The sequence below is a fragment of the Pseudomassariella vexata genome, assembly GCF_002105095.1.
Source record: "Pseudomassariella vexata strain CBS 129021 chromosome Unknown BCR38scaffold_10, whole genome shotgun sequence".
Lineage (NCBI taxonomy): Eukaryota > Fungi > Ascomycota > Sordariomycetes > Amphisphaeriales > Pseudomassariaceae > Pseudomassariella > Pseudomassariella vexata.
Window position 1 is genome coordinate 944,081 of NW_024467965.1, and position 21,571 is coordinate 965,651.

Below are 21,571 nucleotides of genomic sequence, written 5' to 3' on the forward strand. Positions count from 1 at the left end.
AGGTAAATACTGATAGAGACCGCTTCGGAGACTTTGCATACTCACTTGAGCATCCCAAGAGCGGAATCCATTCATGGTGGTAAGCGTTAACATAGTCATCAAGAATGAAGGACGATTCAAAGTCTATAACAATATCTGAGGCCAGTGTTGGAATTGCAAACCCGATCATACAATGTGCGTAATAAATTCAGACATTCTATTTTAACAATTATCCCAACTCCCCATATATCGACAACACATGATCAGACGAAATCGGCACTCATTCCTTCAGAAACAAGCACCCCGATTCCTTACAATTAGTCGCTGTTAACAGTGCACTTTTGGAATGCGGCACCGCCACCTTCAATCATAACGCCGACAAAGTTGTTCTTGTAGTCAGTGACAACACGGTATGGGCCAGGGGCCCCGTTGCCTGTTGTAGATACACCTGTTAGCATCTCCCCACTAATAATCTCAACACGGAAGGGCAGGAGAAATCAACAAAACCACTTACCAGTCCAAGTTCCACCTCGGATGATGGGATACTCGCGTAAATCCTTAGTGACCGAGAAAACTGGGCCATTGCTCTGGTTACCGAAGTAATGAGGATAGCTGCCGCCAACAGCGTTGTCGTCGTGCTTCTTGCACTCGGCAAAGGCATTGGCGACATCATCCTTGGACAGTTCCACTCCGTTACAGATGGCGCTGCCGACCTTCTTCTTCTTGGAGCGGATGGCAAGGTCGTTGACGTCTTGGTTGGGAACGGAGACAGGGGAGGTGGTTCTGACACTGTTGCTGGCATCCTTATGCTTGTTGCTCTTGTCCTTGTCTTTGTTTTCCTTGTCCCTATTCTTGTCTCCGTCATCCCTCTTGGTGTTGGTGACAAGTGTGCAGGCTTGATAGGCGCCTCCAACTGTAGGCCCGGTGTGCTGCATAACACCTCTGAAGTCCCCTTTGTTGTCCTTATAGTCGGTGACAACACGGTATGCTCCGGGAGAACCTGTTCCGAGCTGCTTGTTAGCCTATTTGCAGCATGACCACAGTGGAGACGCTGTGGAAACTTACCATCACCTGTGTATACACCCCCTTTGATAATCGGAAACTCTCTGAGATCCGTGTTATCTGGGATGTTGGTGAAGACTTTGACGTTGCCGTTCTTATTGCCAAAAAATTCTGGGTATTTCCCGATACTACCGTCATTTAATCTTCTGCACTCGTGGAAGGCTTGCCGGACATCTGCCTCAAGAACCGTTGTGCCGTCAGGGCAAAGGAAGTCCCCAAGCTTGGCTCGTTTGCTGAGATCGCCCTCCTTGTTATCCGAGACAGGAAGGGGAGAGGATTGGGCGATGGCCATGAGGCCGTAGAGAATGACGGACTTCATGTTGAACAACATTGTGAACGCGGGCTGTCAAGAGGTAAAGAAAAGATGTTGGCTTCTTGTGGGCAATGATAAAGTGTTTGGATGATGATAGGAAGGCTTCAGAGGCAAGTCTGTAGATGGGAGTTGATGCTGATGGTGAATCGAGATAGGTCGATGGACTTTTGGACAAGAGCCCTTATATAGATGATGAAGCATCGCAGATTCCATCTCGAAGTCCACCATTGCTTCTATTTTGGAGGGCGACCTGAACTGAAGGCGCAGTCTCAATAGATCAGGTCAGGGATTGGGTGCTTGAGGCCGTGAGATGGCAATGTAGAGTAGACGACTCTGGAAAGTCGACGCGCAGCCATGTGGAGCCGAAGAACTCCGGATTCAGTGAGATGCCCTGTACATGTCCCCATTGCTTAGCTGGTGAATCGCACACAGCCCTTGGCCCATTCTTGGGAATAGAAAAGTGCCTCTGGATTTGGTGATCATCAGCGCGGCAACTGTCTGCTGCGGGCAATCTGATGGCTGCAAGACGTGCGACACAATCCCCCACAGCCCCATTGCAGATCAAGTGTCAGCCCGATTGAACAGGGAAGTGGAGTGGAGTGAAGACGGGATTTGCCTTGTGGATTGCGCAGGAATATCATCCCCGCAGCCAAGCCGTAAGCGATTGGCACTCGGCAGCCTTATGTGGCATGTATAATAATTCTGCTGAAAAGAAATTTATCACATACCAGCCCCCAATCGGGTAGATCTCGGCTGTATCATGACCTGGTTTTAATAATATATATGCAGACATATGCACAGCCAGAGAGGCTGACATAATAGGGTATGCTCCGCAATACTTGTAGGGATGCTTAGATCGCGAGACAAGCCTTGCCAAGCCTTCTAGTTGCTCGGCGATCTTGGATCGATGCTTATACATGCTGCGAATTCTTGGCAGAAGGATCCGGTTCCATAATTCCGTAGTCACTGCACGATACATCTCTGTACATCGTCTGTCGTATCTGAAAGTACCGTTGCCCAAAGCGTAAATATTGGGTGACCTGAATCCACTTTCGGACGGCTGTGCGTTCTCAATATGCAACCACACCAGTCCCAATAGAGAGAAAGCTGTAGGATTATGGGGAAATATACTCCGAATACGTCTTGCCCCTTCCGCATCCAGTCCTATTAACATAAGCGCAGCGAGATCTCCATCAGGATCCGATCAATGACGGTGCAACCTCAAGTAAGCGTGGGAGCCAAGCACACCACAAGCCTCGGGTTTATCAAATTCATTTTGATCCTTCCGACATCAGGCTCACTATCTCCGGCAAATCTCCAGGTCAGATACTACTCCTCGTGGCTAACTTCGTTCCCCCTGGTGGATTATTGGCTGACTCCATCGTCGGTTTATTCTTAATTTACCACGTGGAGGATCGGTGCCCTTGCAGAGATATGACGTTATAACATCCACATCAACGGCCCTATCACAGGTCATCGCCTTCCTCAAAACAATAGCTGTGCGGGAATCTACACACTGAAATCTGATGACAGGACGCAAAAATAGCTACGCGAAGCCCCATTGTCTCATGGCTGCTCTAAAACTACTCGAGTGGGAAACGGTGCCTCTCCGGCATGATATCCTTGGCAGTGGGCAATCGCGTTCAAGGCGTACTCAGCTTCAGGGAGACCAGACATGAGTTATAATACATATAATGACAGGTGGTAGTGTCTGGAGATTTGTCCGGACACAGCATATCCACCCATCCCCTCACAGATCCAACTTCTCTGTTTCCACGAGAATCGTCATTCATCCACCAGGGCAAATTAACCCTCCTCTGTTTGTCATTCCACCGCAGCAATGCAGAGCACCAAAATACAGATGGACTTGCACAAGCCCAAGTCATGGCTGTACTCCGAACTCAGTCTGAACACGCTAGCACTTGTGCTTCGATATGGCATCAGTGTCACCAGCCCCGATCCCAAAGCGGACACAAAGCTACATCTATCGCCTTCAGGCGTGCACCAAGAGGGAACGATCAAAGTCATCGTGGTAAGTGGATGTTCGCTTATAAACACGAAACGCATAAGTTGACGGAACTTCAGGCGGGACTTCCGCGAACCGGCACCATGAGCATGAAGAAAGCCCTAGAAGAGCTCGGCTATAAAAACTGTTTTCACCTCGCCGAGCCACTCTGCCAATTCGGTAACCTCAGGCTCAGCGCCGAGATTGTCCACACCAAAGACACGACACTGCGTCGACGCAAGCTGGCCAAGCTGCTCGAGGGCCATGAAGCCACCCTCGAGGTACCCGGCAGCGCATGCCTGCCCGATCTGTTAGAGATGTACCCCAACGCCAAAGTCGTCCTCACACAACGCACCTCGGCCAAGCTCTGGCTCAAGTCATGGCACGGCTTCGGCATTGATCTGCGTTCTGACTGCTTCCGTTGGGTCGGTTACTGGGTGCCGGGCGTTGTTTCGGCGAATGACCTGTACCGTGGTTGGATCCGGCTGGCGTCCGACCGCTTTGGCCTTGCCCCAGAGCCATCCGAAGAGTTGTACCATGCGCACAATGACTGGGTCAAATCCATTGTTCCCAAGCACCGCCTGCTGGTGTTCAAGTGTCAGGATGGCTGGAAGCCCCTGTGCGAGTTCTTGGGGAGGCAGAGGCCAAACCCCTTCCCGCATGGTAACGAGGCAGGGCATCTGAAGTACTATAAGCGGGTGGCTATGGTGCTTGGAATTCTCTTGTGGATACTTGTTTTGGCTGTGGCAATTATTTCCTCCTTGGTGTTGAGGATCAACTGATTTGACTTTGATAAAAACGTTTCTGTTTGTTAGGCTTATATAGGAGTTTGGTGTGGGTAGGGCATATGGATACCATGTACAGTGTTTTCTTTGATTTAATAACATCGCACTAGTATTACAATTAATATATTTTATGCAAACTCCTTTGAGTGTTTTAGTATTTAAACAAGGTCGATTTGTGAACTAGCGGCTGGGCTGCTGATGTGTGTGAGTCTTAGTATAGCCGGAAAAAAACAGGCCATATAAGCAACAGATAATAAATATGTATTCCAGCAGTCGGTGCACCCGACAAGAAAGATAAATCAAATTCGCTAGTGTGGTTGCAAGATATCAGTATAGTAGAATTGCTACTTTAAGAAATAATTGAGCACTATGACATGTGAGAGCTTGGCCTCAACAAAAGCTAGATCTGCAACGTTAATAGCAGTGATAAACCAAATATTACGTTCTTGCGAGGAGAACAGTCTTCTTTGAGCAACTCTAGGTGTTTCAGGCTTGTGTAAATAGAGAATGAATTACAGTTTGTTACTTATTCCTTACTTCTTTAAAAACCACAATATGACTGCATAACCATGAAATTGGGGACAAGTTATGCGTTGATGATTTGATTCAAGTCTAGCTTAATTCTGGAAACACTTGCAAGTAAAACCATTTCCGAGAATATCAGGTTTAATGCGGTACTGGGTACGCGAGGGCTTAAAAGGGCTGACTATAATCGGATGCTACCAATCATGTCTTTCAAGCAGGGGCCATTTGATGTATGTAAAGTGTTTTAGGCAATGCGAACAAGCAAACGAATACAATATCTAACTAAAAGACCCTCTTCTGTAACTACTATACAAGCCATCATCTCGCCATACCAATCTGAATCACTCTGATTTGCACCTTCAATCAAGGCTACTCATCGTCACTCAACAACTCATCTTTCCCAGCAATCATCGTCACCACTCTCCTTGCAGTCAAGGCGACGGCCGTCGCGGAGAGCGTCGCAACATACTCCATAACAATAACCATGAAGAAATGAAGCCATATTCCGGCCTCATCATCAGATAGAGGATTCAAGACGGAATCCTGGCCCGAAAAGAGTGAGCCGACTGAGAAGGCCAGACGGACGCTCATGAAGGGGACGGACAAGAGCGCGCAGACAGCGGTCGCCCGCTCGGTTCTGTAGCACTTTTCGCGCACTTTGAGCAGGGTGGTGACAGCGAGAATGACGGTGGCGCTGAAAGCAGCAATGAAGAGGAAGATACCGGCTCGCATCAGCCGCAGGTCTTGAGCTTGGTTTTGCCCCGCCGAGTAGAGATCGCGTCCACCGTATGCCGTCATAACGGTGGCGGCAACGGCCACCATCTGGAGCGGGATGAAGACCCAGAGAGGAAGGCCCCTGAACACGGGCGTGTTGCTGGCACTGTCAGTACTTCCACGAGAAAGATGATGAAGTCGTGCGTTTTCAGATGTACTCACGCTCTAATCAGAAGTCCTATCAGCAGGCATAAAACTGGCGCCAGCCCGATCGTGTCAAGCAATGTTGCCGTGGTGAGCAGGGTGGATTTGTCCGGATTCATTGCTGTGAGCCCCAATGCTGCACCGGAAATTCTCAAGCCGGAGAGCAGTAGGAGAGGTATGATAATGGGGCGCCATGTGTACGGCTTTCTGCCACCATGTATGAGGATGATAAAAATGATGGCAGGGATTATGGGGCAGTAAATTGCCAGCTCAATGAGGAAGATCGCATCTCGTAGAGCGAACATGGCTCAAATAATTGGGTATGGAGAAGAGATGGGTGTTAGGATACGTCGTGGGAGTTTAATCGTGCAAGAATATGGGAATACTTCAGAAACTCGTTAATTAAACTGGCACCTTGCTTCCGCTATAAGGTGCCTCATGGGATGACATAATGGCGGCCCACCGAAGGAATTTCGCCCCAGACCCCGATATCTTGTCTCAATCAAGGCGAGGTTAATCAGGAATAGGACAATTGCTTACATTAACATCCATCTCGGTCTCGCTCACTAGCTCTATTCGAAGTGTGCCATCCAGCTTTCACTAAGCCGCATTTCCATAATCCATCAGTTCAATGACAGAGATAATAAAGTGAGGCTATAGTAGAATTGAATCCACAGTAACTTGATGGATTTTCAGATGATCTACGATTTTCAACAAGGCAGCAGCTCATGAAAATCCTCCTCATAACTAAGAATACTATTGGCGGCTGAAAACAAGCTTATGTAAATCATTTGGTGGCTTGGCTGGGTTACAGTATGGACTAAGGTGTGGGGGGGGGGGGGCGGGGGCCGGCTCGGCTTGACGATGGCTCACGGGTCGAGGTGGCGCATGCTTATTTCGCGGCACGACCCACCTGGTTGGTTTTCTGGTTACTTGATGAAATACACACGCTAGTCCATTGTCATGTACCTCCATGTCACGCCCCCCCCCTTGTGTTATGCTGACAGGGGCAAACTCCACAGCCACGTTTTACCCGTCTGACTACCTGGTTACCTGAGTAGGTTGTGCTGAAGCATGTAACCACGTAGTGAACCAATTATCAGGCATAGTTTTCCACTACACCTTCCAGTCGTTGTAGTGGAAGCCATGGATGCACGCTTCAGGACGAATTCAATGGTATAATCGCACTGTCCAGGTATAAGGATTTCGACCCGGTCAACCAATAATAGAATAGGCTGTGCCAATGCTGGAGGTTGACGATATACAGTTATGATTGCAGCCAGCAGCAACCGGGACTGGAAAGACACATCTATAAGACATGAAGTGACGCACAGAAATTTAACCAAATCCAGAACAGCATCATCAGATCCATTCCATTCCACCACATCGACCATTCATTCTGTGCACCTGCCATGTTCGAAGCTGAATTCTACCCACTAATCCTACTCTCTATCCCAATCCAACTCGACATCTTCGACAACTCCTGGTCTTCGACACCCACATCTGAAAATGTTGGTCCCAATCGTCGCAGCCGCCGCTCTGATGAGCTATCTCGTCTGGAGACTCCATCAACAGCGCAGCATGTTCAAAGATCTGCCTGGTCCGCCGCATCACGCTATCTGGGGACACTTCTTGGTCATGCGGGAAATTGCAGACTGTCTTCCTCCTGATGCCACTCCCCAACTGTTTGCACACCTGATGCGTAAGAGATACGGCCTGGGCGATTTCTTCTACCTCGACCTCTGGCCACTCGCACCGCCACAGCTCGTCATCGCTCACCCGGAGATGGCGTCGCAAGTCACCCAAAAGATGAACCTGCCTAAGGAGTCGGCTATCATGCAGAAGTGGACTGGACATATCCTGGGCAAGAAGTCCATGGTGACTGCCAACGGTCATGATTGGAAGATTGCAAGAAAGTCGTTCACATCGGGCTTCCAGCCTCAGAAGCTGTTGCAGCATGTGCCGAGTATCGTGGACGATGCACTCGGCTTTTGCGAGGTGTTAAAGGTACATGCAAGGACACAGGATGTGTTCAAGATGGAGGATTTGAGCGCGAGGATGATTTTTAACATCTCGGCTAGGGTCATTTTGTAAGTCCTCTCCGTCTCACTTTCACTTTTGGGCCGGGACTAAGTATAATTCAGGGGCCTCAAGTGCAACGCGCAGCGAGATGACGACGAGTTCCTTGAACTCTTCCGCAAACAGGCATCTCTAGCCCCTCAAGACTTTTGGTCGCGATATTTGTACGACATCAGCCCCCAACGGCACTACCAGAAATGGAAGCATGGCCGCGCTCTCGACCGCTATGTTGGTCGCATTGTGGACGAGCGGATCGTCCATGTGCCGGACGAGAAGAGCAAGTATCACGCTATCGACGAGGCTATTGCCACCAATCGAGACTACCATAGTCTATCGGACAAGGAGACGCGTGACATGCTCATTGCATCCGTCAAGACTTTGATCTTTGCCGGCCATGACACCTCAGCCAGTACTATTTGCGTAAGTCTGGTGCATTTAAAGCCCTACCCGCACACCTGCTAATAGTTGTCAGTACATATATGCCGCGCTTAGCAAACACCCCGAGGTCCTCTCCCGAGTCCGAGAAGAGCACACGAACGTTTTCGGACCTAATCCCTCAAGTGCCCCCGCCATGCTCCGCGCCGACCCGAAGCTCGTCAACAACCTTCCCTACACCCTCGCTGTGATCAAAGAAGCCCTGCGCCTGTGGCCACCCACGGGTGTCAGCCTCCGCCACGGCGTGCCGGGCCAAACCCTCAAACAGGCTGACGGCACGGAATGGCCCACCTACCCCTTCGCCGTGCTCGTCAACAACTGCGCCACCATGCGGCGCGAAGACCTTTTTAAGGACCCCGAACGATTCTTTCCTGAGCGCCATCTCGTTGCCGACCCCGCTGACCCGTACTTTGTGCCCAAGGATGCGTGGCGGCCGTTTGAGAAGGGGCCCAGAAATTGCCTGGGCCAGACGTTGGCTTTGATGCAGCTCAAGATTGCGCTTGTTATGACGCTGCGCACTTTTGATTTTGCTATTGTTTATGAGAATGGAACTTATATGTACCAGACTTTGGATGTCACGGCCAAGCCGTCTCAGGGGTTGCCAACTAGGGTCAGGATGGTTTATAGTATCTAAGTTACCAATTCTTGGGGTAGGAAGGCGTTTTGGGTTTGTTTATATTTATGAATGGATTGTATTCGAGTCAAAGGGTATCTTTGGAATGGGTAGTGGATAAACTGGAGGTTTATAGTATATGTATACGTAATTTGTTACCTGGTTTCACAGCAAATAACTGTTTAGAGGGGCTGAGTCTGAACTCTCTGAAGTCTAATTTCAAACCGTATTTCTTGTCAGCTTGTATTCTGAAGGAAGTTATTAATGGGTAAATCAATGACTACATTTTGAATATCTAGGGTGGCCCTCACGTCGAACTTTGGCAGCCGACTTATAGTTGTTTTCTTCTTCTCCAACTTCTCCAAGCCATTGGGCCGGTTGACCCCCTTTTTTTGCCCCAATCATGATATATGACGGAATGTAAGGGTCTGCAGTTTAGTTTGTATGCAGACTTTTCAAGGTGATTGAGCAGGGCCGAGGCGTTGTTAACTATAAAGGTGCTCTACTCGAGCCAGAAATGAAGGATATCGAAATTGGTTAGTTATACGGAGAAATATTTGCGCTTTGTGCTGACCGAAATGTACCGGAGTTGTTTTGTAGCTAGTCGCAACGTATCGGAATTGTTGCAAACTATAATAAAGAATAATATTGAATGTACCGCTATCTCTTCTCGTCGAAAAAGTGGCGATAAGGATCTCAAGTACAGAGATGTGCGCCTCTTGGCTGCACATTTTCAGACTGCTGATCACGTCTGAGCATAACAGTGGCTGATCATCAGAAGATTCGTTCCTGTAGATCTAACGGTGACTGATACACCAGCGGATTTCATGTCACGATGTTTAGAATCCTGTGAATTGGCTGGTGTAGCCGGAAACGGGAAGTCAGCCGTTGGGGACCAAAGGCTGGTACGGTCTGTCAGGGTACGGCTAGGCCGAAGGCAATAGTACAGAGTGATGGGGAGTAACGGGCGTCCCTCCTACGTAATACCGGGTGGTCACTGGCGGTCTCAGGTAGGGGTGCCCACGGTGATGCATTGATCTCTACTCTCCCTCTATCTTCTTCCCGGGCCTCCGCCCCTTACATAGATAGCTAGAACCCGACGTCGGAGCCGCGGAGCACTAGTTTCCCCGATTGTTCCGCAAACCAAGACTTCCATATCGTGTCATGACTCGCACATTCCTACACCAGAGCCCCCACCGGTGTCCCACCGGTGCCTATGGCATTCTGTTCTCTGACACGGTCCGACACAATTCTCGGCCGCTCGCCACTCCATTTTCGATGTACAATTTTACAAGTTCAACAACCAAAACAATACTTTACAGGTGACGATGAACAATCACATTGTAAGTTTGTGACTTGGAATTTCCAATCTGTATAAAACTCAGTGGCAATTACGTTTATGTCTCCCCATCTGTACATGTACAACCACAATTGAGCAAGCTTACAAGCCCAGAAATTAAACCTGAGAAATCTCGCCAAATTTCCCTTCCTTCAAATTAACACACATGTCCAGTGAACATGAAGATCCATTAAGTATGATCTCCTGATGATAGAATCACCGCTAACTTTCCCCAGTCAAGTCCGTAGCGTCCCCCTTTCCCCCATCTCCCCCTACCTCCCCAAGCTCGTAGGATATTAAGTAGCACAGGGGAGTGCCTTTAACCCAGCGGTTCCTTGCAGCAACACTTCCAGGGAACTCAATGGCGACGCTCGTTTTTCCGCCACTTCACTCTTCTATCTCCAACTCACATATCCTCATCCACTTCAGGCTCGGCCTTGATGTGGTTTTGAGGATCATCAAATCCGTCTTCGAAAGGGTTGTTTTGTGCCAATGGGTTCTGCCGCTCCGATATGAAGACAAGGTCATCTTCCATATTGTCAATTTCGAAGTCATAACTTAAACCCACATCCAGTAAGTTATTCGGGTCGGTAGGAGGCTTCGCGGTGGTAGATCTCGAAATCGGGGACACAGAGGCTTCGCCAGGACGTATATCGACAGATGGAGTACCTGAAGCGGTTCCAAATGAACAAGCTCGTCGGCGAAGAGGAAGGATACTCGACTCAATGTCGTTTTGATCTACGGGGAAAGCAATGCCATCGTCCAGATCAGCATGGTTTGCGGCAATATGTCGCTGTCTAACTGATGAACGGACAGGCTTGTGGGACGGAGGTCGGTCGACCTCCTTACCCTTCTTCGAGGTCGCTTTTCTCCTGTTATTGGACTTTGATTTGGATGATGGCACTCCAGACTTTGACAGCGCTGCGGCCTGTTTATCCTTCGCCATCTGGACTTGCTGTGATCGCACGCTTTGGACTTAGGAGCGCCTATGTTAGTTGAAAATGAACAAGGGGTAATGCTTGCACTTACTTAAGCGGACATTGCTTTCCTCCATCCATTCTAGCGTGGCACCCTCAACTACATTTTGTCAGCTCAAGATCCTGTGGAAGGCATACACATGCATACCTCTCCGAGAATACTTCTCCATTATATCAGTGTTGCGGAGAGGAGGCAGGCGGTCTCGATAGTTGATGTCGCGATGTATATTTCTAATCAACCAGTGGTTCTCGAGCGCCCTGGCCTGATTCACGGGGTTGATTCTAAAGTATGCGTTGCAGTCATCGCATTTAGTCACACAGATTAGGCCGGTGCCAGGCGGGTATTCGTAGGCCAAAGCGATTCCGTAGATATCTTGCATTTTGACGGAGAGACGATCGTGGATAGCATCGACGAGGCATTGACGTCGCTATGAAGTCTCAATAACTTGGGTGGATACAGTAAAGGAGATGTCACAATCGACGTACCTCAGCCTCGGACAAATGTTGGTGCCGCTTGCTACATGACTCGTTGTTGCCATCAGGACTATGAGGTCTCTTCTGCGTATTGTTGGAAGAGGTATCACCTGGTATGTCCGGTCTGTCATTGGGGTCCTGCGATCGAAGAGACACTGGGGTAGGCGCGGCCGCAACGGACTGAGGCTGAATGGGGATAGTGAAGCCAGGAGCATTGACGGCCAGCGCGACAGTGAAGCCGAATTCCTCGGCATGGTATTCTTGAGAACCATATAGACATTCCAGCAGCCCAGGCAGTTCTATCGCACTGAGGGCAGTGGTATTTGGCTTTCGAACGTACCAGTCGATAATCTCGGCCTCATCTTGCTTCATGATCTTGACTTCCTCTCCAATGAGCTGCAACCATCCGCGAATACTGTTGCTACTTCTCGTAATGCGGTCCCGCAGTTTGCGTTGGACTTTGTCCAACATTATCGCCGCAAACTCCGCATCCAGCTCCTGATGGAACTCTGACATGGTTCTGGTGTTGGAATCAGGAGGGAAAGGTTTGGTATGGCCAGGCCGATAGGTGGGGAGAGAGGGTGAAAAACAGCCTTCAGCCTTGCAGTCAAATTTCAAAGGCCGACCTAGCGAGCAATAGGATATGAGCTGTGTTTCTTAATGGAACATGCGTTCTTCAAGATGGAAATGTCCTTCGAAGTGAGTGAATGCTCGAGAAAATGTCCAAGTGAAGAAAATATCTGCGGTCTTTTATATGTGGAAGGAAAGGAATGAAGGGGGCGCATGGGTCCCTAATGCTTCACACGTTAAGGGGAACCGTCCAGGGGAACCGCCAAGGGGAATTGTTAAGGGGAATTGTTAAGGGGAATTGTTAAGGGGAACTGTTAACAGGTGCAGATGCAGTCTACCGTACCTGTCGACCTGGGTATATCGCGCTAGAAGCTAAGCACCTAAGGTAAGCTTTTAAACGTACAAAATATCTCTTCAAATTACTTTAGATGTAGTCTTTGGACGGAAGGGGCGTTGATACAGTAGAGAATTGCAGTAGCGCGCATCTGGCTTCCTAACCAGAAGAATAACGTCAACGTGATGAACCTGAGATAAACAGAAAAAGCGACCGCGGGGAACTTCGACCGTACCCAATATCCATACCGAATGTGCATTGAAACGATTCACCGAGTCTGCGTCAAAGAAAATCACTCCACAAATGCCAGCTTCAGCTGATGAGTCACACTTGAGTTCATTTACTGAATTTACCGATCAGTCTAGCTTCAATAACATCCTAGCAGATCACATCTGCTTCCTTGTCACAAAGCCTGGAGTCTGGCACATGGGTAATCTCATCCTGTCGTTTGCGCCACTTTTTATGCTGCATGCCGACAAATCGGAACGTAGACCATCCAAAGCGGCGAACAGCGCACTAAGGCTTGGATAATATGGATAGTTCAATATTCCATGGCAGACCCGCCATAACTTGATGGCCCTACTTGACTAAGCCCTTTATTATGTCGTCCAAATGCCATTGTACATCAATAGTCAACATGCGCGGCAGCAGTTAGTTAATGTGTGTAAATATCTATAGTGAGGGTACGTGCACTGTGGAAGTTCATGTTGCTGTTACGAACCATTAAACCTGGACCAACAAAGAAGGCCTGTTGGCAGGCCAGAGTGGACACGCTCGCTAGGATCACGGGACCCCGCATCGGAAGAACGACGGAACCAACGGTCACGTGACTAAGTACCTCGGTACCTGGATATATTGGATCGAGATAGATCCAGTTCGAGCCAGGCTCGAGAGGATCATGGATCGATCCAAATGATCCAACAGGATCAGTGAAGGAGATATGGATATATAAGGGACAGGACTCCCAGGCATTTCATAGATAGATAGTCTCTACTTCAGTGATCAATCTAAGCATCAATCTAACCCATTGGTGAGGCAAACTGCCTTAACGACTCTATTCCCAGTTACCCTACTTGAATACTTCAGTTACCCAGAGCTCTATACTCCATACGTCAGACCCCGATATTATTGCTAAGGACTCCGCAGCAGGACTTACTTACTAGCACAAACCCTTACAGACTCTTTAGTGGTTTACGCAGCTAGACTATTATAGGTTTCGTTACAACGAGCTCCCAGGAGGTGTAGGCGTATGTAGCTTAATATCCAGCTGTGAAATCACATATTCCGGGTCGTACGGAATAAGTCCTGTCCCCCTGAAACCTGCCTGGATATTCGACTTAGTTATAGTCGTACGATACGCCCTATAGAATGCCGAAAAGAACTCCTCCTTCGAGATATGGGTTATATGCGCCCGTATTAGGTCTTCAATTTCTTGACTAGATTGTCGAGTATCGCGTCGAGATAGTAGTCCGCGTTTTCGGTTAGCTAGAGTTGTACGAGGGACATTGTAGAGTTGGGCAGCGCGTCGGATGCTTAATTCGGGTTTCGATTGAAGCGCCTGACACGCTAGAATCATGTCGCTTTCTTTCCAATTCGATCCCATCTTGGTATGTGTAAAGATGTTAATTAAAAGGTTGTTCGTACGGTGGCAAGAAAAAGTGGCCAACTTGCTTGTGTGGCCAACTTGCTTGTGGGGTACGTTAGTCCGATCATAGAACCAGACGAGGCGCTAAGTGGCGACGCCCCCAAACAAATCTATTTGAACTTCCGTTAGAAAGTCCCCTAGCACGAGGTAATTAGGGCCCGGCAAGTGTATTCACGCTCGCAGCTTGATATAGGATTGGTAACTAGCGAATACTAGATGGAATGCTAAACGCAACCTACATATCTTATAGATGAGGAAAAGTTTCCGGGATGTAGCTATATTTGCCAAGTGACGAACCTCGCTATTTCCGTGAAGCGAACCCGTTTGCACGGCCTAGCACAACGACTTGATAAATTAGACATCGATTAGAACATATATTAGAACATGGTAGATAACCATATCGAAGGACTTGGTGGTCTAGTTGGTCTAGGCAAGCAGATAGTCCGGTTGAGTTTCTTTACAAGGAAAAACCGATAGCTCCCCGACATCCAATGGATCGATGAAGAAGAGGAGCGCGAGAGATGCTAAACAATCTCAGAGGGCAGCCGAAGCTGTCCTTTGGATCCGTGTTAATAGACATCATGGTTGTAGGGCAAAGTATTGCAAACAAGAACCCCACTGCTAACCTGATAAACAAGGGAACCACCATAAGCTCGAGGCAACACATTTAGAAGATATTTTCAACGATATTAATAACAAGACGAAAGAAGAAGAAAAATAATATAACTTCAATGCCGGTATCGAGATCCCTTCCAAGATACTCAAATATGTCTTAGCTAAGAGCCGGAAGCGGAAGGGGAACAGCGACCCCAGTAGTTGCCGCTCTTTTAAGAGCCATGTATCTAATCACTGCGGACCTGCCTATACTGCCGATACTTCTATAAGTATTAGATGGGATAGAGCATAGAAGCTTTAGGGAGTATTGTAATTGGACACTGGCGCAAACAAAGGATATGAGATGGGGCGCGGAGCTGGAAGTAGGGAATCAGTGTGTAATGGATGACTTCCTAAAGCCGAACTCTATTCTACAGTACCCAAAGGCCGCTACTGACTTATTGATAAAAGCGAAGTGAAATCTGGAGTTGCGTTGCAATTTGTGAGCAAGACTAACATAGAGAAGTAGTAGAAAGAGTCACAGAACAGAGAAAGTGGAGATGTTTGACTGGTGCTATCTGCTGTACTGTGGCATTCTGCTTTACTGTAATATTCAAAACTCTAGATTTAGGGTCTTTGCTTCTAGCTGGGGGGCCTGCGTGGTTAATATTTCTATATAATGGAAATGATTCTCTGCAATGCTTGCATCGTTACCGACCACGTCGACGCACCACTCCAAGTACATTTTGAACTCTCTTTTGATGAAATATTCATTCTCGAACCAGTTTTTCTTAATAAAATTCTTAAGCTCTCTAAAATTCACCTCTATAGAGTTGAATTCTGACGAGTAGAGTGAAATAAATAGGACTACTACACTAGCCTCTTTGCACATCTCTTGAATCTTCGCCGAATGATGCCAGGAAGCATTGTCCATAACCATCACAGATGTAGGCTCTGGGTATCTGCAGCTGTGATGAAGTAGCTGCGTAACGAAGTCTTTGAACAATTCACTGTCTGTAGACCCTTGATACACTCGCCTTAGTGTGATGCCGTCTTGCGCGGCATATGCCATCTTTTTCCACAACCAAATTTGGTGACCAACCCTAGCGTCGATATCCAGTCCTTCTATCAGAACCAAACTCATCAACAAAGAAAAGATGGTAAGATTTATATTTCGAGACCGTTTGAAGATAGAGATTTCGAAGGTCTTCGTTACGTTACTGGGCGATACGACGGATCATCGTTCTCGTCCAACCTATTGATTGTAAGGCCCGACTGGCTGATCTTTCGGATACTACCTTCCCAAATAGATCATTCCCAAAGTTTACGAGTTCGCTTCAATACATGTCCGGACGTTCGGTTAGTATGTCACATAAAGCTTTCCGCATGGGTTGTGTGATATAGCTATGGGGATCGATGGAGGCTCTGTTCTCACTGGACATTTCGGGTGGTTCTTTTTCGAGCCGGATTCTCTGGACGGCGCGAATGCTACATAAGGCCTTGGACGCGATAACCTTGTTTTCAAGACCTAGTTTTATCATCGACTTGATGTAATCACGCTACACAGGATGCAGTTAGGGCGCCATGGTTGTGTACATAGCCGGGAAAGATTGATAGTAGGTTAGGCAAGGACAGTAAAGGACGGGAGGAAATCAGGGTGGACGACGCACACTTTGTAGTAGTGGGCGGGTGGGCTGCCAAGTGGAGCTGTAACATCCTACTCCCAGCGCTCGCGAACTGTGCTGTTCTCTTTGCACTTATTGTTGTTTACAACCTTACAATTCTCACAACAGCATAAGAGGAACGGCCTCAGTGCGCATCACTCTGTAACAGCAAGTACAAAATCAGACGCGTAAACAAGCCTCGATCTTTATCCTATGTTGTCCACGGACTTGCGGCTAAGTCGACTGGCCCATACCCCGCATATGCAGCCTTACAATTCTGACTGATCTGCGACGACGGAACTGATGCCAGCTTCAATCCGGAAAGCAAGGTCCTCCAGCCAGAAATCGTCTGTTATATGTTAACAGAGCGCTGAGTTGCATGAATCTTAGTCCTTACGATGCGGTTATTACAACGCGACGACGCTGGCAGGTACAGCCTTACCCCGGACCTCGCTTTCGACGATGTTCCTTCTTACGCGATCCTTTCCCACACGTGGGGACCAGACGAGGTGGTCTTCGCTGACCTAGCGAAGGCAGAAGATCATTGGAAGCACAAAGCTGGCTACGAAAAGATCAAGTTTTGTGCTGAACAAGCGAGACAGCACGGGTTGCGATACTTCTGGGTCGACACCTGCTGTATAGATAGGTCCGACAGTATCGAGCTCCAAACTGCAATCAATAGCATGTTCCGGTGGTATCGGGATGCGGAGAGATGCTACGTTTATCTATCAGATGTCTCCAGCACTGCAGCGTTCGGTGAACAGTATAGCGCGACCGCTTGGGAGCTGGCCTTTCGAAACAGCAGATGGTTCACTCGTGGGTGGACACTTCAAGAGCTCATCGCCCCGAAGTCAGTGGAATTCTATTCGAAGGAAGGATCCTGGCTAGGTAACAAACGATCATTAGAGTCTCAGATACGCAATATCACCGACGTCCCTACGGGTGCTCTCCGCGGTGATCCTTTGTCCGACTTCCCCGTCTTGGAACGAGAGGCATGGGTCCGTAATCGTCAGACCAAATACGAAGAGGACATGGCATACTCGCTCCTCGGGTTATTCGACGTTCACATGCCGCTGATTTACGGCGAAGGGAGAGAGAAAGCACGAAGGCGGCTGCGAGAAGAGGTCCACAAAGCTGTGAAGGGTGAACACCGTTCCAAAGTCTCAAAGCAGGGCAGGCTTGGAGACTAACAGCGTTAGGAATCCTCACGAACGACTTCTCCGTTACCTTCAGTCTGTCCGGAGTTCCTGAGGTCCAACATTTCGTCGCAAGAGAGAGGGAGTTGGCAGAGATGCACAGAACACTAAACTCGAATGGAAGCCGTCGGGTCGTTGTTCTCCACGGTCTTGGTGGCATTGGTAAGACACAGCTCGCCGTCGCATACACAAAGCGGTACCGAGATGAATATTCCGCTATATTCTGGTTAAACATTAAGGACGAAGCCTCTATCCAACAAGCTTCAGCAAAGTTGCGCGGCAAATCTTGCAGCAACATCCCGATGCTAGCCGTTTATGTGCTCCAAACCTACAGCAGAATCACGAAGAGGTAGCCGATGCTGTCAAGACCTGGCTCAGCCTGCCAGGCAACACTAGGTGGCTTATTGTATACGACAATTATGACAACCCGAAAATAGCCCACCCCACGGATAATGCTGCAATTGATATCCACCGCTATCTTCCCGAAGCGTACCAAGGCTCGATCATCATCATATCACGATCGTCGCAGATCAGTCTAGGTCATTCGATTCGAACGAGAAAGCTTGAGTCAATAGAGGACAGCCTGGAAATCCTCTCGACGACTTCAGGTCGATCCAGCTTGCAACATGGTAAGATTCTCACAGCTAAGCACATCTCCCCTAATCATTGCCACAGATATAGATGTTAGAAAGCTTGTGGAGGAACTTGACGGGCTTCCTCTTGCCCTTGCCACGGCTGGAGCATACCTAAGGCGCGTTCCAATCGGCTTCGGTGACTATCTTCGCCTTTATAGAGAATCATGGGCAAGACTTCATACAAGTACCCCAAGCCTGGGTTCTTACCAAGATCGCACACTTTGCTCAGCGTGGCAGCTCTCATACGAGCAAGTCCAGGAACAAAACCCACTCGCAGCCCATTTACTCCGATGGTGGGCATATTTTGACAACGATGACATATGGTTCGAACTTCTCCAGCCCAACGATGAAGATGGTCCGCCGTGGATATACGAGTTGGCTGATGAATTGCAATTTAATTGCGCTATAGGCACACTGCATGACTATGGGCTTGCCGAAATGCACATGTTGACACAAGACCTATTCGGATCACGGGGATACAGCATTCACACCTGCGTACACACTTGGACCATCCACGCATTGAATGAATATTGGGACATCAGTTTAGCTAAGCTTGCGTTAGACTGCATAGCTGCACGCGTCCCATCACAAGACGAGCCTCAGTTCTGGCTGCTTCAAAGGCGACTTCTATCACATGCGACAAAGTGTTGCGCCACAATTCAAGACAGCGATCAAGACTTATATTGGGCTTTTCACAATCTAGGTCTCCTTTACGCCGACCAAGGCAAGCTGCAAGAGGCGGAGGACATGTATCTGCGGGCGCTTCAAGGGAAGGAGAAGGCGTGGGGACCCGATCATACGTCAACACTAGACACGGTTAACAACCTAGGGAACCTTTACGCCGACCAAGGCAAGCTGCAAGAGGCGGAGGACATGTACCTGCGGGCACTTCAAGGGAAGGAGAAGGCGTGGGGACCCGATCATACGTCAACACTAGACACGGTTAACAACCTAGGGAACCTTTACGCCGACCAAGGCAAGCTGCAAGAAGCGGAGGACATGTATCTGCGGGCGCTTCAAGGGAAGGAGAAGGCGTGGGGACCCGATCATACGTCAACACTAGACACGGTTAACAACCTAGGGAACCTTTACGCCGACCAAGGCAAGCTGCAAGAGGCGGAGGACATGTACCTGCGGGCGTTTCAAGGGAAGGAGAAGGCGTGGGGACCCGATCATACGTCAACACTAGGCACGGTTAACAATCTAGGGAACCTTTACAAAAACCATCGCAAGCTGCAAGAGGCGGAGGACATGTACCTGCGGGCGCTTCAAGGGTACGAGAAAGCTACAGGTCCACCGAATGATATTAGATATCGGCGAGCAATCAATACTGCACAGAATCTAGCAGCCTTACTATCTGTTCAGGGTAAGGCAGCTGAGGCTAAAAGATTGTATGAACGAGCTTATACCAGTCTTCAAGCACTGCTTGGGCCTTCGCATAAAGATACCCAATCGTTGCGGAATACTCTGTTGAATTTGAATGACACACTGTCAGGTAAGTTGGTGCCGTCGAACCTGACCTCCGTAGATCGAGTATTAAACTAGAATACAGGTACGATAACGCCAGCAGGATCTGGCAAATCTAGACGCCGAGATCCACTTAAAAGAGCACTTCGCATCGTCCCATCAAAATAATAACCTCGCAAGAGATGGAAACTCACACAAGGTTAGGGCCGAGGACGGCATGAGGACGACATGAGGCCAAAACCCTTCGGGTTGACGGGAATGCTGGAGGCTGTGACGGATCATTTTCCGTTTTCGTTGTCTATTTCATTGTTCCAAGTCTACGCTGGTGCAGATATGAAAAAGAAGTCCTCAGTCTATTCCAACGAGAAAGGCGTTTTGGTTTTCAGGTTTATACAGTAGCAACGGCTTCTCAAGAAGGACAGAAAGGAATTGTCTGTGCTCTAGGAATAGGCTACGCACACTAAAGTAATCATTGCTTTATACAGCTGTCGTTGCCAATATAAAACGGGCTGTAGGGTAACATCGCACTATTTAAGAAAAACTTAATTGCCGGGTTACGGCGAGGTGTCGATATGCAAGTAAATTGTTAATGCATACAGTATAGCACTGGGGTAGAAGGACTAGATTTGACTCTTCAGTGTCATAATGAGATTAATAACGGTACTTAAAGATACAAGCCACTCGCCATGTACTATGGTAAAGCCACAGGTGTCCAAAATTAGAATCTATTATCATTTTTATAACGTGAATGTACACCGAGCTGGCCACCCTTACATAACCTCGCATAGAAATTTTACGATAGTAAAACCACAACGCCGTAAGTCAATTGAAACTACTCTGAACCTTCCTCTCCAGAAGATGGCAATGCGATCTTACAAGTTCGCGCATTATGCCCAGTCCCGTTGCAAATACCACAGCGCCTCGGGCGCGTTTCAACACGCTTTGCGCGACCACCATTTCGGCGCTCTTCTTGCTGTATCTTCGTCGCCAACCCCCTAGAGTCCCGTAGGTCCTGTCCTTCTTGGAAAATAAGTGATTCTCCTTCCCGTAATTGCATTTTTTTAGTCCTCCGGCGCTGGCTTAGCATCTTATTTGCCTCTCGAAGCTCAGCGCACTCGGCCCGTACGAGGGCGAGCCGCCGTTTTTACGCGTTTGGAGGGTCCTTCGGGGGACTTGGTACGTTTTTGCCGCTTGTCGGAGACTAAGTTTTTGGTCATTTTTGAGAGCTTGAAGGGCTAGCATTAAGTCTGCTTCGTTGTATGACTTTGCCATAATTGGTTGTTGAGAAAATCAAACATTAAGTTGGCCGGTCGCGTTGGCGCATCAAAGTGGCCAGCTCGGTGTACATTCACGTTATTAGAAAAGTAATAATATTAATAAATATAACGTACCCTACAAGCAAGTTGGCCACTTTTTCTTGGCACCGTACGAACAACCTTTTAATTAATATCTTTACACATACCAAGATGGGATCGAATTGGAAAGAAAGCGACATGATTCTAGCGTGTCAGGCGCTTCAATCGAAACCCGAATTAAGCATCCGACGCGCTGCCCAACTCTACAATGTCCCTCGTACAACTCTAGCTAACCGAAAACGCGGACTACTATCTCGACGCGATACTCGACAATCTAGTCAAGAAATTGAAGACCTAATACGGGCGCATATAACCCATATCTTGAAGGAGGAGTTCTTTTCGGCATTCTATAGGGCGTATCGTACGACTATAACTAAGTCGAATATCCAGGCAGGTTTCAGGGGGACAGGACTTATTCCGTACGACCCGGAATATGTGATTTCACAGCTGGATATTAAGCTACATACGCCTACACCTCCTGGGAGCTCGTCTGGCGCTGTCAGGTTATGGCTAGGCCGAAGGCAATAGTACAGAGTGATGAGGAGTAATGGGCGTCCCTCCTACGTAGCACCGTGTGGTCACTGGCGGTCTCAGGTAGGGGTGCCCA

General features: G+C 48.4%; 5 protein-coding genes across 5 annotated transcripts; 2 read left to right on the forward strand and 3 right to left on the reverse strand.

The window, feature by feature from the left end:
• Positions 1-296: 296 nt before the first annotated feature.
• On the reverse strand, positions 297-1,372 carry BCR38DRAFT_411334 (Ribonuclease/ribotoxin; the record flags this gene model as incomplete). Its single annotated transcript, XM_040858566.1, has 3 exons — positions 297-412; positions 494-979; positions 1,045-1,372. 3 exons carry the CDS (start codon positions 1,370-1,372, stop codon positions 297-299), a joined length of 930 nt encoding a protein of 309 aa, XP_040713538.1.
• A 1,751-nt stretch (positions 1,373-3,123) lies between these two features.
• BCR38DRAFT_35003 (uncharacterized protein) lies at positions 3,124-4,175 on the forward strand. Its single transcript, XM_040856534.1, has 2 exons — positions 3,124-3,386; positions 3,440-4,175. Exons 1-2 carry the CDS (start codon positions 3,195-3,197, stop codon positions 4,139-4,141), a joined length of 894 nt encoding a protein of 297 aa, XP_040713539.1. The 5' UTR covers positions 3,124-3,194; the 3' UTR covers positions 4,142-4,175.
• An 863-nt stretch (positions 4,176-5,038) lies between these two features.
• Positions 5,039-5,892, reverse strand: BCR38DRAFT_487220 (uncharacterized protein; the record flags this gene model as incomplete). The annotated part of the gene is made up of 2 exons (XM_040864127.1): positions 5,039-5,543; positions 5,606-5,892. The coding sequence occupies 2 exons, from the start codon at positions 5,890-5,892 to the stop codon at positions 5,039-5,041; spliced, it is 792 nt and encodes a 263-aa protein (XP_040713540.1).
• Positions 5,893-7,096: 1,204 nt separating this feature from the next.
• On the forward strand, positions 7,097-8,876 carry BCR38DRAFT_396379 (putative cytochrome P450; the record flags this gene model as incomplete). Its single annotated transcript, XM_040857646.1, has 3 exons — positions 7,097-7,677; positions 7,732-8,086; positions 8,139-8,876. The coding sequence occupies 3 exons, from the start codon at positions 7,097-7,099 to the stop codon at positions 8,733-8,735; spliced, it is 1,533 nt and encodes a 510-aa protein (XP_040713541.1). The 3' UTR covers positions 8,736-8,876.
• Positions 8,877-10,459: 1,583 nt separating this feature from the next.
• Positions 10,460-12,020, reverse strand: BCR38DRAFT_411338 (uncharacterized protein; the record flags this gene model as incomplete). The annotated part of the gene is made up of 4 exons (XM_040858567.1): positions 10,460-11,028; positions 11,083-11,130; positions 11,179-11,458; positions 11,517-12,020. 4 exons carry the CDS (start codon positions 12,018-12,020, stop codon positions 10,460-10,462), a joined length of 1,401 nt encoding a protein of 466 aa, XP_040713542.1.
• Positions 12,021-21,571: the final 9,551 nt, after the last annotated feature.